The sequence below is a fragment of the Thalia democratica genome, chromosome 2 (assembly GCF_965202585.1).
Source record: "Thalia democratica chromosome 2, ktThaDemo2.hap1.1, whole genome shotgun sequence".
Taxonomy (NCBI): Eukaryota; Metazoa; Chordata; class Thaliacea; order Salpida; family Salpidae; genus Thalia; species Thalia democratica.
In genome coordinates, this window is record NC_139166.1 from 47306404 (window position 1) to 47323517 (window position 17114).

A 17114-nucleotide genomic window follows, 5' to 3' on the forward strand; every position below is an offset into this window, starting at 1 on the left:
TACAAAAAGTAATATTTTTATTATAGTTTAATTTTAAATCATAACGATTATCAATTTTCTTTTGAGTTGGAGAAATTATAAATAAAAAAAAGCTTATAAGTTTCTAAAATTACAAGCTTTTTTTAAAAGTATAACTGATTGGTTGTCCAGTAGTATCAGATTCTTAGTAATCTGTAGGCTGAAACTCTTTAGAAATTAAGTCAAAAAACTATTATAAACTATTGTCAGCTGTAGTTACTCCACATTTCAATTTCCTAAAACAACAAAATTAAATAAGTTTTCTTATTAATAGATAACATTACGTTAAAACATGCTTTGTATTGTTTTAACTAGTAAAACTTTTTTTTTAAACTATGAACTGTACAGTTTTTTTTAATAAAGTAATAATTTAAAGTTAGAATAAAACTTTAAATAAAAAATGATTTTGACAAGAAAAAATTTGTCTCGATAAAATTATGGGAACGGGTCACTTTTGCACAGAAAAACTTTTGCAAAAAGGGACACTTTTGCACGGCGACTCTTTTGCACGAGCGTCACTTTAGCACGAGGGGAAATTTTTTTACGGCGACTTTCTTGCACGGAGGGTCACTTTTGAACGAGGCCAACTTTCTGCATGGCAACTCTTTTACACGAGGGCACATCTTTTCACGGCGACTCTCTTGCACGGAGGGTCACTTTTGAATGAGGGAAAACTTCTGCATGGCGACTCTTTTGCACGGAGGGTCATTTTTGCACGATGGGACACTTTTACATACAGGGTCACTTGTGCTCGGCGTCACTTTTGGACGGCAACATTTTCGCACGATGACAATTTTTCACGGCAACATTTTTGCACGACGTCACATTATTACGGCGACACTTTAGCACAGCGAAAATTTTGCACGATGACTTTTTGCATCGAACATCAATTTTGCTTGCAGGCCGATTAAATATTTCTAGCTAGTACCGAATTTGTAACTAAAAAACTGAAAAAAAAAGTTTTATAACAGACTTATATCAGTTACAAAAAACTAAATATTTTAAACTTAAGTAGTAAAAATTAATCTTAGAAACAATAAAAGTTAAAAGGTAAAATAAAATTATTTCAAAAGAATTATACCAGAGACAAAAACTTGAAAAGTAAAATATTTAATTTATAACATTATATTATTAAAATATATTTAATACTAAACAATCTGAAGCAAGATAATAGGAATACTTTATGCACAAAACTTCATGCTTTAAACTAAAAAGTACAAATTAAAAAAAAAACAAACTTTAGAAAAATATAAATTTACTTAACAAGTACCAATAGCAATACTGTTGTACTAAAACAAAGGGAACTTGTGTAAACAAAACAATTTACTTAAGCACTCAACAATAACTAGTTGAAAATACAATTAATTAATTTAGGAAACTAATGTGATAGTTCAATTAAAAACTGGATAGTGCTTAACAAAACTTTTTATATTAAACTATTCAAAAACTGTACAACAAAACTGTACATTTTGACAAGGGTAGGTTAAAAAACGTAGCCCCAATCTGCAATCTAAGTTAAACAATGTTGCCTGGTGATCAATCAACTTTATATATACCAGTTTTTTTGCAGATGAACTGAGTTCAAACTCTCAAATGTCATTTCTCATTTGTTCAATTAAAAAGCATGCAATGCTGGTTTGAGTATCTCTTGATACTTTTGATGAACATAAGTTCAAACTTCCAAATGTTACTCCTTCATTGGCTTATTTTATGATCATGCGACATTATAGTAATGAAATGATCCAAGTTCAAGTCATAAAAAATGCGCACTTTATATTGCTCTTTTATTCTCACGAAAGATTAAAAATAAAACTTTCCATTAAACTAAAAAATCAACATCAAGTGAAATTTGAAATACCTTTACACTTCATAAATTAGATTATTATGTTTTTAATTTAATAACTGTTTAAAATTAAAATAAATATAAAGTTTATTTTTTAAGAACTATTTACTGTTATTTAACATCAAGAGATTATAAGCAAAAAATCAGTCTCACGATTCGTGTTTTAAAGCCCTACTAGATTAAGTTTGTATTGCTTTTTAAAATTTAACGAAATTCTGTTTAAGTTTATTTAGTTTAAAAATTGAAAAAAAATATATATATAAAATTGAAATTTTACTTTAAAACTTCATTAAAACATTATCACATTTTTTTCTAAAATAATTTGGGTTTAAAAGCAAACTTTATTTAAGTTGATGAAAATAAAATTTTATATTTAATTTATCCAAGTTTTTATTTTAGAAATAAAAATTTATAAGCGTGCAATAGTGAAGCCGTGTAAAAGTAAAGCTCCGTTCAAAATTGTGTGGTTGTTAAAATTTTTTCAGTGCATATATATTTCCGTGAAAATAGAACGCCGTGCAAAACTGACGCTTTGCAAAATTGTCGCCGTGCAGATGTAAAGTCATGCAATAGGAGACGCCGTGCAAAAGTTTCGACGTAAAAAACAATTGCCGTGCAGAAATGTCCCTTCGTGCAAAAGAGTCGCCGTGCAAAAATTTCCCTTCGTGCTAAACTGACGCTCGTGCAAAATTTACCCTGCGTGAAAAACTGACGCCATGTAAAAGTGTCTCCTCATGATAAAGTGATGCTCGTGCAAAAGGGTCGCCGTGCAAAAGTGTCCCCTCGTGCAAAAGTGACACTTACCCTGAAATAGTAGCCATAAGGTTTGAATTATATGTCAAAAACTCTTACAAAAAATATCTTTTTTTTTTAATGTTAAATCTCAACAATTCATTTCAAAACGTACTTAAAAAAAAAAAGTGACTAATAAGTTTCATAAAACCAAAAGTACAGTCTGTAGTCGACTCTGCAGTAAGCTAAAATTAAAAACTAACAAGTTCTACTAAGTCAAACAGAAGTCAAAGGTTTTGAAATAAAAACATTAACTACTTATTTTGCTTTTACAATCAAAAAATAATTTATTTTTTACTAAGAGCCAATCAACAATTTAAAACATGTTAAAAAAACTAAGACGTTTTAAGCTATACAATAAATTTATACTTTTTTACTTACTTTCACATTATTGCTTTCTGTTTTATCCACAAGGTCTCTGAAGGACAAAGGTGTAAAGTAGTTGTAGTTTTCTTCTTTTTTTATCTTTAAGGCTGTAAAGTATTTAATAAGTATTAGGATTTTTGTTGTGCGTAAAACTTTTAATAAGACTAAATGTCCTGGACAAGACGTTAAAAGGTATACGCGGTGTGCGACTCGATAACCGTAAGGTTCTTCGTGCACCAGGTCCTAGGACCAAATATTTTGAGAGTTTTTTTTTTCCTTCAATACACTATAATAACTTATTTTACTTTAATTGTTTAAAATAGTTTAGCTTTTAATCAATTTGAAGTTATGTTTAACTAAACTATAGAATAAATAAAAAGTATTAAACTAAATACCTAACTGTATTTTTAAATTTTTTTTACAACTAAAAGTAGTTATTGCCCTACTAACTATTTTTTTAAATTAATACAATTCTAAGGTTAAATTTATTAAATACATTTATATTCAAAAGTTAGCATAAAAGTGAACAAATAGTTTTTAAGTTAAAGACTTATATAGCACTATAGCTAACTTAAGTAATAATTTTTTGTTTAAACATATAACTAGATTCTAATGTTTTAAAAAATAAATAACAAGTATCTTTTTTTTATTAAAGTACAAAACTTTTATTTACACAAGTTTAAATTTAGATCTAATTATTAGAAGCTTAGCTTTTTTTTAATATTTTTGTTGTATGAAATCATAAATTTAAGTAAAATAAACGTTTATGGTTTTAAAGGTTTAGTACTTATTGTTTATAGCGGAAATGTAAACAATTTATGTCACTTCTATTTTCATTCTGTCTAAGTAGAACAGTGGCTTTATTTAGACTAAAAGGCTTAAAAAAAAGAACTATTTAATAACACTGTAATTGCTTAAACTGAAATAAATACATCTAAATCGACCTGGTTTAACAATTTGTTTTCCTTGCTTACCATCATTTTTTGGTTTAATTGGTGGTAGGGGCATTAAGTTGCTCTTTTTAAGTACATTGCAGTCTATGGATGGTTGTGTTACAAACTTTTTGTTTACATTTTTAGGTTCTGTAGAATTTAAAAATAGTTGAACTTAAACATTTAATATTTCAAAAATATAAATTACTGTTGATAAGCTAATACATTTTAAGTAGCCTAACTATTTTAAAATTAGAACTTAACTTAGACTCTTCTGTACTTCAAATATATACACTTTTTTAATTTTACAAAACTATTTTTACTGAACTATTTTATGTTAAACTTGCATTAGAACTAAAATTTTTAACAGTAATAACAGTTTTCAACCTTTTGTTCCTTTATAGTGACTTGTACTTTCAATTACAGATAAATCATTCACGTGGTAACTTTTTGGGCGTTGAACTTCAAACTTGGTCCTTTCGGAAAAAAAAGATAAAAAATTAAACTGTGAAAAAGTGTTCGTACTGTTTTGTAATTTATCATAAAAATAATGGTTTAGTACTAATATAAATAATTTGATACAAAAAAAAAAACGTAATCACTAAGTAGTAGTTGATGTAATATCAAATTTAAATTAAGAAAAGTTTTACTGTGTTAAATTATTTACATACAAAATTATTAAAATGTGTAATATAAAAGTTTTAATTTACTTTAAAAAGTATAAGCAAATTCTTCAAAAATATTAACGTACATAAAACTTTGATTATTTTTAATAAAAGTTAGCAATCAAGTATTTAAGCTTATTTGCTACGTAGAAAATGATCAGGATTAAACAGAAACAACCATATAACAGTATAAAAGTATTTTATATAGAAATACCACAAGTTAACAAGTAAGTTATATTAAAACTAGTTATTACTTTAATTTATAAAATATTTAAAACAATTTTTCCCTAGATAAAAAAGCTATTGTAAATATTATACAAGAAAATAGTTTGTAAAAATAAAATTATTACTAGTTTGTAAAAATAAAATAGTTTAACTTAGTTTTATTTCTCATACCTTCCATTTTTAGAAGAAGACATCACTAAACTACACATAAAAACTTTATAAAAAATGTGTTTATAGTAGTTCGTTGCATATTAACTTTTAAAAAAACAAACTTGTTTTTCAATAAATATAAATCATAAAAAAATAGTTTGGTTTAAAGTTTTACAAACTTTGCAATATAGAAATACGGTAAAGGTTTACACAAAACATTTAAATTATTGTTAATATTCTTTGTGTTATTACAGTTTATCAATTTCAAGTATAAAAATATACACTACAACACATCACAACATTTGAGCTTATTTATATTATAACGTATCAAATAAAATTTAAGTTAAAAACAATTTTTTTTAATACTATTGGCAAATCCCGATGTTGTTGAAAACAACTGTTTGACGACAAGTAGAAAACTATAAAATTATTAAAACTATTTCGTTTAAGTTTAACATCTATACAATACTGCTTAAAATAATTCTTATTTTCAGTATAAAAACGTATTATATATTATTCGTCTAAAGTTCTTATTCAAACTTTAAAATCTTCCTAAACTTTAGTTAGCAAACAGAAGCTTTTCTAACTTTAGCAATTATATTTTTACAACTAATGATAAATTAAGTTTAACACACATCTAAATTTTGTACTACTTAACTAATTAAAATACCCAAAGTTTCATCTATTCTAGAATATTAAATTTCATTAAAATTAAGTGTTTTTGTTTCTTTATTATAAATTCTCCACAAAATTAAAAAAAAAGTTAAATATTTAATTTATCTTTTATTTGGCTTCTTACTTAAAAAAAATTAACTTTATAACTTCGATTTTATTATTTTAAAACAGAATTTAAATCAAAAAACTTAAAAACCTTTTTATCATCATACTAGTAGCAGCTTTGTTCAGTATAGCCACTTGGTACGCATTACATTTTTCAACGTGGTTTAAATTTGTTTGATGATAATTTTTCTCAAATGTTCTTAGGCGATCATTAGGTTTGACCTTTTTGTACTGTCGTATATTATTTCTCAGTTCAAGTTTTGGTAGAATGCATGAAGATTTCTGAATACAGTTCTTTTTTTACAAATGTAAACTAATGAAATGTTTTTCAAAACAATTTACTTAATAAATTTAACTGTTTTGTATCAAAATATAACTTAACTTAAAGACAATTTGATTCAAAACTGATAGTTGTAGTATATATAACATGACATTCAACATAAGTTTCAATAAAGACTATACTAATATAACCTTAGTTATATGCTAAGAAACTTTACAGAGTTAAGAAACATACTCTCAAAAATAGTTTAACTCTAAAAAAAGATATATTATGGTTTTTTTAATATACAATTACTATATATTTGTTTCTTATTTTAGAGAGTTTAGACAAAAAAGTCTTACATTTTGATATGATGAATTAAGGCTGTGAAGTTGTGGAAAACTAGGCTTTCTAGGAAATTTTAAGCTTAGTGATGAGGGTCTACAAAATAGTTTTGTAAAGTTTGAAAAATCTAATTTGATAAAGAAAAATAATGCTATGCAAAATATACATATTGAATGCTTACTCACCGTGACAACTTCATAACTTTAGATGGAGGCATAAACTTCTGAACAATATTGTCTTCGACTTTAGGCTTGATTTTAAATGTTTTTTTCTTTAACCGTTCCCCTAGACATATCACTACTATTATTAACAGCTTCTTTATAATATCAACTGTTCAGACTAAATTCTGATTATATCAAAAGCTATAATTAACTTTAAGACTAAACAGCTGTTATTTAAAATATCATAAAGTTTAGTTTTTAAAATAAAATAATTATTTTTTCTTTTCATTATTCACTACTAAACCAAATACATACTGTAAGCTTTCACAACATTTTCTTTTAACTCATCAATCGAAATATTTCTTAAATCGTGCTTTGTCCAGGTCTTGTTAGCAGTTACCCAAAAAAGGTGGTTTTCATACCTTAAACGGCATAACTTAACGTTTTAGTAAAACCAATTTTATTTCTTTAAAACTTAATGTTTAAATAGTCTTCTTAAACTAAACCAGTTAAAGACTCAAGAATAAAAGTATGTTGAAAGTTTTCTTTTCTATGTAGCTCATAAGTACAAAAAGGTAAAAGTGAAAGTATAAAAGTCTTATTCTGATGTCTTTTATCAAATATTTATACTATTTTCAAAACTATAAACTAAAAAATACATATATATATACATCAGACTTAAGTAATATTTAAGATCTTAGATAATTAATATCTTAGACTAAATAAAGCAACTAGTTTATGTTCAAACATTTTTTATACAACTAAAATCTCAAGTAAATGACTATATATTGTTTTTATTCTTTTATAAAATTACTTAAGCAATATTTTATACTTGAAAAACTAGCAGTATTTTATTTTTTTTAATACTAAAAACAAATTACAAAGTTTAAACGAAGAAGATTCAAAGATACAAATAAGTTTTTAAATATTAAAAACAAACCTTGATTTTAAAGCTCCCTCCATTTTAAGTTTATTTTCAAGCTGAAGAATATTATGTACTTTTGTTGTAGGAATTCCTTTTAAAAAATCGTAACTAGTTGTAAGTTTATGGAACTTGTTTTTGTCTACTGGTAAGTATTCATCAATTGTTTGAGTCTTAAGAAATATTTTACTCAAAAAAAGTTTTGAGAACGCTATCTAACCTTAATTAGATTAGAGTTAAAAACATGATACACAATTTTTTTTTCACTTTACCCAACTTAAATACTATAAAAAAAATTCAATAATTCACTTTTGGTTTTTGAACTTTTGTCATTTTCTTGTCTTTAATAGAAAACTTTATTCTTCCTTCATGACAACTTTGATTTATATCTTTGTCATTTTTTAAAACGTATTTTTTGATAAAAGAGTTGTTCAGCTTTTTCAAATAGTCTACTTCTTTTGCTAGCACCTATATATATGAATATAACTACTAATAATAAAAATCAGTTAACGATTAGAAGTAATTTATATTGATGACATTTATCAAAAATATAACATTAATATACTTGACGTACAGTTTTCTAGTTAGGTTGCATAGCCAAAGTTTAAATAAGTTTCAAACTATCTACTAAACTACACAATTCTGAATTTTGAACAAAAAAAACTGATAAATTTTTACTGTAATGTAGATTTTTAAATATTTTACTAACTTCCATTTTTGAAAATATTTATTGAAATAGGTGCACTTTCATCAAACTGTTTAATTTTTAGCTTTACTCAATATTTATACTATTGTAGTTTAATTAAAAATCACTTTTGAATTCAAGTCTTCAAAAATATTTTACATACAAGCTAAAGTTTTTATTTTTATCTTTAAAAATTTTTTAACACTTGTAAATATAAAAAAAAAAACATTTTGTCAAAAACACTTTATTTAGACAGCTTAAAATGTATATTTTTTAATAAAAGTAAAAACTGCAACGTTTGTGTTTTGAAAGAAAACAACAAAAATAATACATCGCGGTTTTGAAACATGATGTTATCAAATACAAAAGTTCACTTGAACGTTGACGCGAGCGACACTTAACAAACAATACACTTCTCGTTGCTTTTTTAAGTAGCTTTGCTAAACATGTGCTATCTTAATGGAACCGCTATTTAAAGTTGTAATTTGAAATTGCGACGAGAGAACTTTTATTAGTTGAAATTGAACTGAGAACTAGTTTTTACTGTTATGAAACTTTTGTTTGTGCATTTTTAAAGTGAAATTACGAAGATACAATAATAAGAGTTTGGTATAGACAATTTTTTTCATTTAGGCAGTATATACATCTAAAAATTGGATTTTCCTTAAAAAATGATCAAGTAACTTCAACTTAAAGAAATTTTATTGAACATATGACATTAATACATCGTCATATTGTTAATAAAAATCATTTAAATTCATGAATATTTTTCTCTTAACGCATTATTATGCTTTTAACAATACTTGGGTAAATTTTATACATTTTTACTCTATTGTAATTAAAAACTTTTCTATTTAATTTGTCATTTGAAATGAGGTACTTTAACTTTTGATTTTTAGATAGTAATCAAAAATCATAGAGCCTATTTTTTTCTTTTATTTTAGTATCAATTTAAACTAATTAAATCAAATTTTTCTTTTTAGGGTTACAAATGTAATCAAGTGCTTAACAAAATGTTTAATACTATAATTACATATTAATTTTTTAGTGAATATATTAATTTGATTACGTGGTATTTGTAGTTTTTAAAGTACAATAGTTTTTATAAAAATTAAACAATGATAAATTTCCAGAAAAACTATTTAAGATAAAAGAAATTTCCAGATAAAAGCTTATTAAAAAAAACTTTTACTTTGTACAAGTTTATTTTAGTACCATTATCTAGAAAAGAATTTTCCTTGTATTTGGTTAAAGTCACGATTATTTTAATGCGAATTTTATGATGACAGTAACTATGGTCAATTTTTGTTGATAACATTAAACAATTAATTGAATTTTAAAGTCATCTATTTATTAGAATAATTACTCTATAAAAATCTTAACTTTTAAATATTTTACGTTTTTCTCTTATTTATACTATAAGTAAACATAAAATTTATTCTAATATATTGTTAAATTGGAACAGCATTTTTGATAATAATTAGCTCGTTTGGCCGTACGTTGCCAAACCCTACTCTATGAAAATAAGATTAAAAGTCGACACAACATCTTAAAGACTTCAGACCAAAACTTAACAAATTTAAAAACACATCGCTGAAAAACGACAAGTATGGAGATATACAATTAAAAGTTACGATTAAAATAAATTCTTATTGTTAAACCATTTATAAAACATCATTTTACATAGATTATCGTTTGTATTTATTTTGAAATTGAAGTATATTACTTAAGATAATAACAAATAAAACAATTAATGCTGTCAAAGCTTTGATATCAATAATTGAAAAGAGGTTACTTGCTATAATAATAAATAATTCTTGAAACTTTATTTTATGTTGTTGCTTTTACTTATCGGAATTTTAGTTTTCGGCATTTGAATTATCAAAATTAAGATTGTCGGGTTTGAAATGTTGGAGTTTAAGTTGCTGGAATTTAAGTTATTCGAATTTGAGTTTTCCGAATTCGAGTTGTATGTAATGTAACCAAACCTACCGCAAATCTTAGTTTTTTTTTTAATTTTAGTGATTTGTGAAACAATTTTGTAACTCTGATTCTTTGCTTTACAAATAATTTTATCATGAACATCTTTTAATCATTTAAAAACGCTATGTTTTAAATTTTATAGTTACTGTATACACTTTACCAATAATTAAAACTAAGGTATTATTTTATAAAACATAGTTTTAAAAGAGTTCAACAAAATGTTTTAACATCATATTTTTATACACGTCGGAGTATTTTAATTTTTAAGCTATGTTTTTTTTAACTAAAAGCGGGTTATGGTAAAATTTTGATGCATAAAAATTAAAGGTAAGGAAAATAAAAGTTATCTTGAGAATTTACAAAGTTTCTTAGGTCTAAAACACAAAAGTTCTGATAACATAAAAAAAACATGTTTTGCAAAAATAAATGTCTGTTCGATAGAATGCCTAATATTTAGTATTTATATTGTGTTAATTAATATTAATAAGTTTAAAATTTATTTTGGTTTACATAAAAAATTAAAAGTATACTACCTTTTCATAAAAAAAAGTATGTTAATTATTTATAATTTATTTAAGCAATATAAAGTTTAGTAGCATAAGTTTAGTAGCACTCTATTTAATGGAACTTCGGTATATAAATGTGAATAAATAATTTGCTTACGTCTTTTTAAATTGTGCTTAAAAAACTGAAGAAAAGTTTAGAAGTTTAAAGATCTATTCTACAAAAGTACATTTAAGTATTTAACTTTGTTTTTTCTAATATAAGTTTTAACTGTTTCATATAATTCTTTAACATTTATAGCACTGTTAAATTTAAAATTTCATTCTAAATACTAAAATTAACTTTATTTTTGTTTAGATATTCTAAAAATGTATTTGATAGTTTTAAATTAAGATTTACACAAATGTAAACTATGTTCAAAACATTTTATGCATCATATCGAATACACATATCTTAACCAAAAAAATTAGTTAAATCAATTTTGTAGCTTAAAAACTGAATGGCCCTTATTAACTTACTGAAACTTTCTACAGATCATTTTTTATTGCTCACTCTTTTAAAGATTAGTATATAACAGAAATTTTAATATTATGAACACCAGAACTGGTTAAATTAATAAGAATACTACGTTTAAATTAGAAAGTATATTATTTCAAGTACTATAATTAGAACAACTCAAGTTAACAACTTTGATTAGTAACTTTACAGTATTTTTTTTTTCATTATTTGTTGGTAAAAACCGTTTGCAAATTTTTACGAGACTGAAAAAAGTATTTACTTTTATTGCAGTTAACTTATAAAACAATAAATACTTTTTTTTTTTGTTTTTCCTAAAATATGTAAACATTATGAACTCTTATTTTAATAGTAATGATAAAAAAATTTAAGACTACATATGCTTTATTCTACAAAAGTATGCATGGTATAACCTCGTAAAAACGAAAAACTAAGTTACCTCAAATTATGGAAACTCTGCTTAGTATCTTAAAAGTTTAAATGTTATACTACTAACATTTGGTCTATAATTTTGTCGGTAACTAAATTGCAGTTCAAAAAAACTCTGTTCTACATGTTTTAATTTTTAGTTATGTTTTACGCAACAACTAAAGGTTGAATGTTTTAAGTAAAACTAATATCTTTAAAAAGTTATGAACAATAATTCTTAATGTATAATAAAAAACACCTGTCAGTAAAAACACTTAAATTAAATACCAAAAGTACAGTAGTTTATTAAAATTTATAAAAACTACTGCATATATGAAACTCTAAGATATATATAAAAATAGTTTCAGCTCGCAGCTTTTCATAACATTAGAAAAATTAAAGTCTTAAAAAATTTGTAATGTAAATCGGTAAAAAATGAGCTTAATTGTTCCAAAATTTCTTTTTTTTCATAGTTTTAGTAGAGAATGTTTTTAAAACTTATAATTCTTCTAGCACTCATTGCATAAAACAAAAGGTTACTAGTTATAATTTTGGTAAAAAATTGTAGAAACCTTAAGTAACACTAACAGATAGTATCTATCATATAAAAACTTATCTTTATTAATATTTCAGTTATTTAGCTTTTAGATGCTCTAATATAGGGGTGGGCAACGTAAATAGTTGACGGGCAGGATCCAAAAAAATAGTCCTCAGCGGGCCGGAGTATTTTGAGTTAGTGATCTACCGGATTCAGCTAGATTGTTTTTTAGATCCGGATCCTAACTTGAAAATATTATTCTGATCCGGCTAAATACTAATTTTAAACAAAGATCCGGATCCGAATGGAAGCTAGTTTGAAAAAGATTTCGATCCGGCTGGATGCTAATTGATCGGGTATTTCAGAATTTTGAATCAATATTTTAATTACCAAGGTTCTCAAGTATGAAATTTTGTGTTAATTTTTATTAAGTATTCATAACTCTATATTTATTATAACACTGGACCGAATTAATACTAGTTAGTCTTATAAAAACAATAATTTTCTTACTAAAAAATACTCGAGCCTAATATTTTAAGCTAAAACATTAAAAAATTGTTAACTATCCGAAATTATCTAATTTTGGCAATCCTTGGCTGGAGTTAATATTAATAATAGTTTTCAGAAGTTAACTAACATTACAAAATTAAACTACTAACTTTTAATTTGAACAAACTAATAAAGATTCATTACATATTTTTGCACGTATAAATGAAACCAAACAACAAATAATTCTGATATAATAAACAGTTTTACCTTAAAAAGCGAAAAAATAAAATTAAAAGATCTCGATGAAACACTTAAGGTTAATCATATATTACAGTTATTTAAGTCTAGTTGCATGACGGTTTGGGAAAAACTGCAAGTGCACTGAAATACCGATTAGGTTTGAAATAAGCTTATCCTTGTTAAGGTTTATGGTCAGAAATGTTTGTTTTCAAATGTATGAAGTCTCGAACAAAACAACTAGTTTCATGATCATATTTTGAAGTTGACAAACTTTGGCTCGTTCAATAATACATAAAAATCTACTAAAAGCAACGAATACTGTATGTTTGATTTAAATTTTCATATCAACATATTTAAAAAACAATTAAACCTAGATTAAAAACTACTTTGGCTTAAAATTCTAGTACTTTTACTTTCAAAATATCAAACAGTAATGATCAACTTATGAAACTTAACTAAGTTCTGTACTCTAAAAATAATAATATCAAACAATTCATCTATAAATTTAAAAGTATAACATAAAATAACGAAATACTAAAATAAAAAAGAGATTAATTAATAACTAAACATGATAACCATATTAATTTAGTAGACTTTTAGATTAAGATCAGTTTCACTAATGAAAATAGTACTAAACGAAAAACTAACATATAAAACTGTCATATTATATTTTAAATGTAAGGTTAGAGAGTTTAGCAAGAATAATTACACTAAAAAGAAGTAAATGAGACATTTGTGGATCATCAAAGTTTTTAACAAGTTGTTTAAAATCTGGAAGTATATTCGAAGTAGATATTCTCCGTAATGACTGCAGATTGGTATCAGTAAGATTTGAACGCAGCTAACTTTTGTTTATATACATGGTTGAGATTGTTTGTTCGCAAGTATATGTAGACCCAAACAGAACAAGTAACTTTATTGCCATCTTTTTTAAATTAACAAACTTTGACTTGTTAAGTAGGGCGTAAAATCTGTCAAACTTTTAAGGTTTAAATTTTTTTAGTGTACTGTCACAATGAAGTTTAGCAGTTCTAACTATATATTACTAGGTGCATTTTCGGTGTCAAACGTCAACTATGATGACACAATATTAAATTCTTCTATTAGTTGTTGAAAGTCTGCAAAACGACGAACAAACTCATTATCAAGTGAAACTATTGTCATCAATTGGTCATCACTAAACTTTACCATATAAATAATCAAAAAGTCATGAATAAAAAAATCAATAGCAGAAAAGAGTGGAATTTGTAGTCTCAACTTAAAATACTTTATTAAAATTTAATGATGAGAAGTTTGACTTAAAATGATTGTCAGAGCTTAAAAATATTTCTTTTACTTTTCTAAACAAATATAAAAACAACTCATTACACATCTGAAAAGACAGCAATTTTTAACACGTCCATATTTTATGAAACTCATTATGGTAGGTAAGAGCATCAAAGCTAGTTCAGCAAACAATTGTTTAGGGATAATTTGAGAAAGGATTACTTCAACTGACTCGAAACAGAAAAAGATACTTTAACAAAAGAGTGTTTGAATCACCACAAAAATAAAAAGTCAATTTTACAAACGTTTTCAGGGTCTAAGTCTTACATTTTTGTTTTATTAAAATAATTCTATGAAAGTTTTTTACAAATTTTGTAATATTTACATTGGTTCACCGGATTTCATATAAATTTTGAAAATGCTTACCGGGCCGGACCATCTACTGTGGGCCGGATCAATTTTGTCCGCGGGCCGGATTCCATTTAAATTTAAAAAAGGTTTGCGGGCCGGTCATTTTCACCTTGCGGGCCGGATCCGGCCTGCGGGCCTTACGTTGCCCACCCCTACTCTAATACGATTGATTAATGAATATTACTAACTTTCACATAAAAGTAAAAAAAAATTAATTTAATATTATCTTCATGAACTTTTATTTGTATTAATATGACTTTTGATTTAAAAAGTATTAAAACATTTTGAAAAATCTAAATAGCAAATTTTTATAATGCTTCAGCGTAAAAACTAGAATGACAATAATTTTATCATTTTATAAAAATATAAGTTATTATCTAATTTTGCTTTAGTACAATGTATAATTAAAAACATATTTACTCATAAATAGAAAATATAAAATTAAATGATAACAGGTTTTTTTTTTATTTAAACTTAAACTAAATGAGTTAGTTAAAACATTATTATTAAAAAATCTAAATGTTTTGTTATAACAATACATTTTAAGGAAGTTTTAAAATAAAAAGTTATTTACAATTTTAAAAAATCATAATTTACAAAAACTGTTTTAAAAAAAATCTAAACGAATTATGAAAAAGTAAAAACTATCAGGATAAAACTAGTAAAATAATAATTAAGCCATGATATTACATAATTAAATATTTGATATACAAATTTTACAGTTTATCATAATAAAGTTTATTGCAATTATTTCTTGAAACAAACTTTACCAAAGTTCACTGTAATGAAATTATTCGAACTCAGAAAATGTTTATACAAAAAAAACACAAAGTTTTTCAGAGTTTATTCAAATAAACGCAAACTAAAATATCACATGAGATTATCTATTTACTTTCATTAGCAGAACTTAACATTACTAAATGGTAAATATTTGTTTTAAATCTTACAAACACTATAAACTGTTATACTTACAATGAATAGAAATAAGTATTGTTTAAAATATTTAAATTTAAATCTAGTTTTGTTTTTATCTAAAAAATGTATAACTAAGTATAATTAAAACAAAAGTTTTACAGTAAAAAAATCATTAACAAACAAGTAAAAAAATGTTATGTCTAAACTTAATTGTTTCAATTACTTAATTGCAAAATATCACATGATTTTAAATAAAAACTAAAAATATTTCTTGTACATACAATAAGTTTACAAATATCAGGGTTGCCAAAACTTTTTCGAAAAAGTTTTTTCTTTCTAGTTGTTGAAAGTACAATTTTTTTGTCCGTTTTAGTAAAAAATTAATTTCAAGGTAAAATACTGTCTTAAATAGTATAAAAGTATTCAAAAGATACTGTAATGCTACTTTTAAATACTTTTATAATTAATAAAACTCTGAATGATACCAAAAAAGAAACAAGATATATCTTTCGTATCTAATTAAAATATAATTGTTTTAAATGTAAAAGCTGTTATTAGTTTAAACTGCCAAATTCCAGGCTTTTCGGCAACCCTGAAATATACTGTAAGATTTAGTTCATTTTAAACAAATATAGCAGTGACAAACATAAAACTACAATTATAAACGCCATTTATTCCTTAAGTATAACTACTTAAATTTATCAAAAAGTTAAAATAAAAAGTAATCAAGAAAAATGACTTAATTTTTAGGTTACAAATAAATTGCAGTGTCAAGGCTAAAGTATGATTGTCAACTAAATACAGCTATGTTGTTTTCAAAATAAAATTGGTTTGAAGAATTAGATTGTTTTGAAAACCATGTTACTTAAAAATAAAAGCCATTTATAAAAAAAATGTATCGAGGCAAACTAAAAACAATAAAAAACACAAACGGCATTGAATACTAGTTTATATAAACCTGTTTATTAGAAAATTTTACAAGACTGTAAGAAAGGAAAAGTAACAACTTTTTCACGATGAACTTTAATCTGTAACTTAACTATAACCTAAGACGTGTAACCTCTATTCTATAAAATACAAATCAAAAACTCAAAATAATTTTAAAACCTATAGCTTTCAATCTTTGACATAAAAACTTTAAAACTTCTTAATGTTAACAATTTTTCCCTCAACCCGTAGTTTAGACCCTATCATACTTAGATTAATAAGAAAAGTTGCACACGTTGAAATATGATCATTCCTGCAAAAAATGATTTTTTTTTATACGGAAATTTTCAAGTTAAGTAACTTAACATTTTTATGCTTTATTACCCTTATTTATAATTTCATCTGTAACAATGTAGGCCAATTGTTTAAGCCAAACTATATAGCATACTTGGATACTATAGTTTCAGAATTTTCTTTAACAAAACTGTTTTTAAATACGTATATTCCATCATGTCTTTTTTTTTGTAAGCATTTCATAAAAAAACTATATCTAACTAATTCATACACTATAAGTGTATAGTACTTTAAGTTTAACTAAAAAGGTATTTCAGAAAAAAACAATAACTTATGTCATGCTAGTGAACAAAAAGTAACAGCTTTTGAAACGCAAAGTATTAGAAAAACACATTAACAAAAACAAAAAGTTTTAAAAAGTAGTCTATTATTAACTATTTTTTAAAATAATTATAATGTTTTGTCAAAAATAAGCAATTT

General features: G+C 24.6%; 1 protein-coding gene across 2 annotated transcripts; it reads right to left on the reverse strand.

Moving 5' to 3' along the window:
• Positions 1-8303, reverse strand: LOC145829404 (uncharacterized). 2 transcript variants are annotated; one of them, XM_082937185.1, is made up of 11 exons: positions 8168-8303; positions 7768-7926; positions 7477-7631; positions 6852-6958; positions 6561-6660; positions 6393-6471; positions 5863-6053; positions 4339-4427; positions 3994-4101; positions 3035-3126; positions 1-254 (listed from the first exon to the last, which is right to left on the reverse strand). In XM_082937185.1, the coding sequence occupies exons 1-11, from the start codon at positions 8171-8173 to the stop codon at positions 225-227; spliced, it is 1116 nt and encodes a 371-aa protein (XP_082793311.1). In that variant the 5' UTR covers positions 8174-8303; the 3' UTR covers positions 1-224. The 2 variants fall into 2 exon arrangements, with proteins under 2 accessions (XP_082793311.1, XP_082793310.1); XM_082937184.1 differs by having other exon boundaries at positions 3964-4101.
• Between the last annotated feature and the right edge of the window lie 8811 nt (positions 8304-17114).

What these genes read in the sequence shown, in the direction of transcription:
- LOC145829404 (XM_082937184.1), bottom strand. An exon ending in CAAAAGTTCAAAAACCAAAA is followed by an intron (nt 7,632 to 7,767) that starts GTGAATTATTGA and finishes ATATTTCTTAAG; the next exon opens with ACTCAAACAATTGATGAATA. An exon ending in TCACTATAAAGGAACAAAAG is followed by an intron (nt 4,102 to 4,338) that starts GTTGAAAACTGT and finishes TAAATTCTACAG; the next exon opens with AACCTAAAAATGTAAACAAA.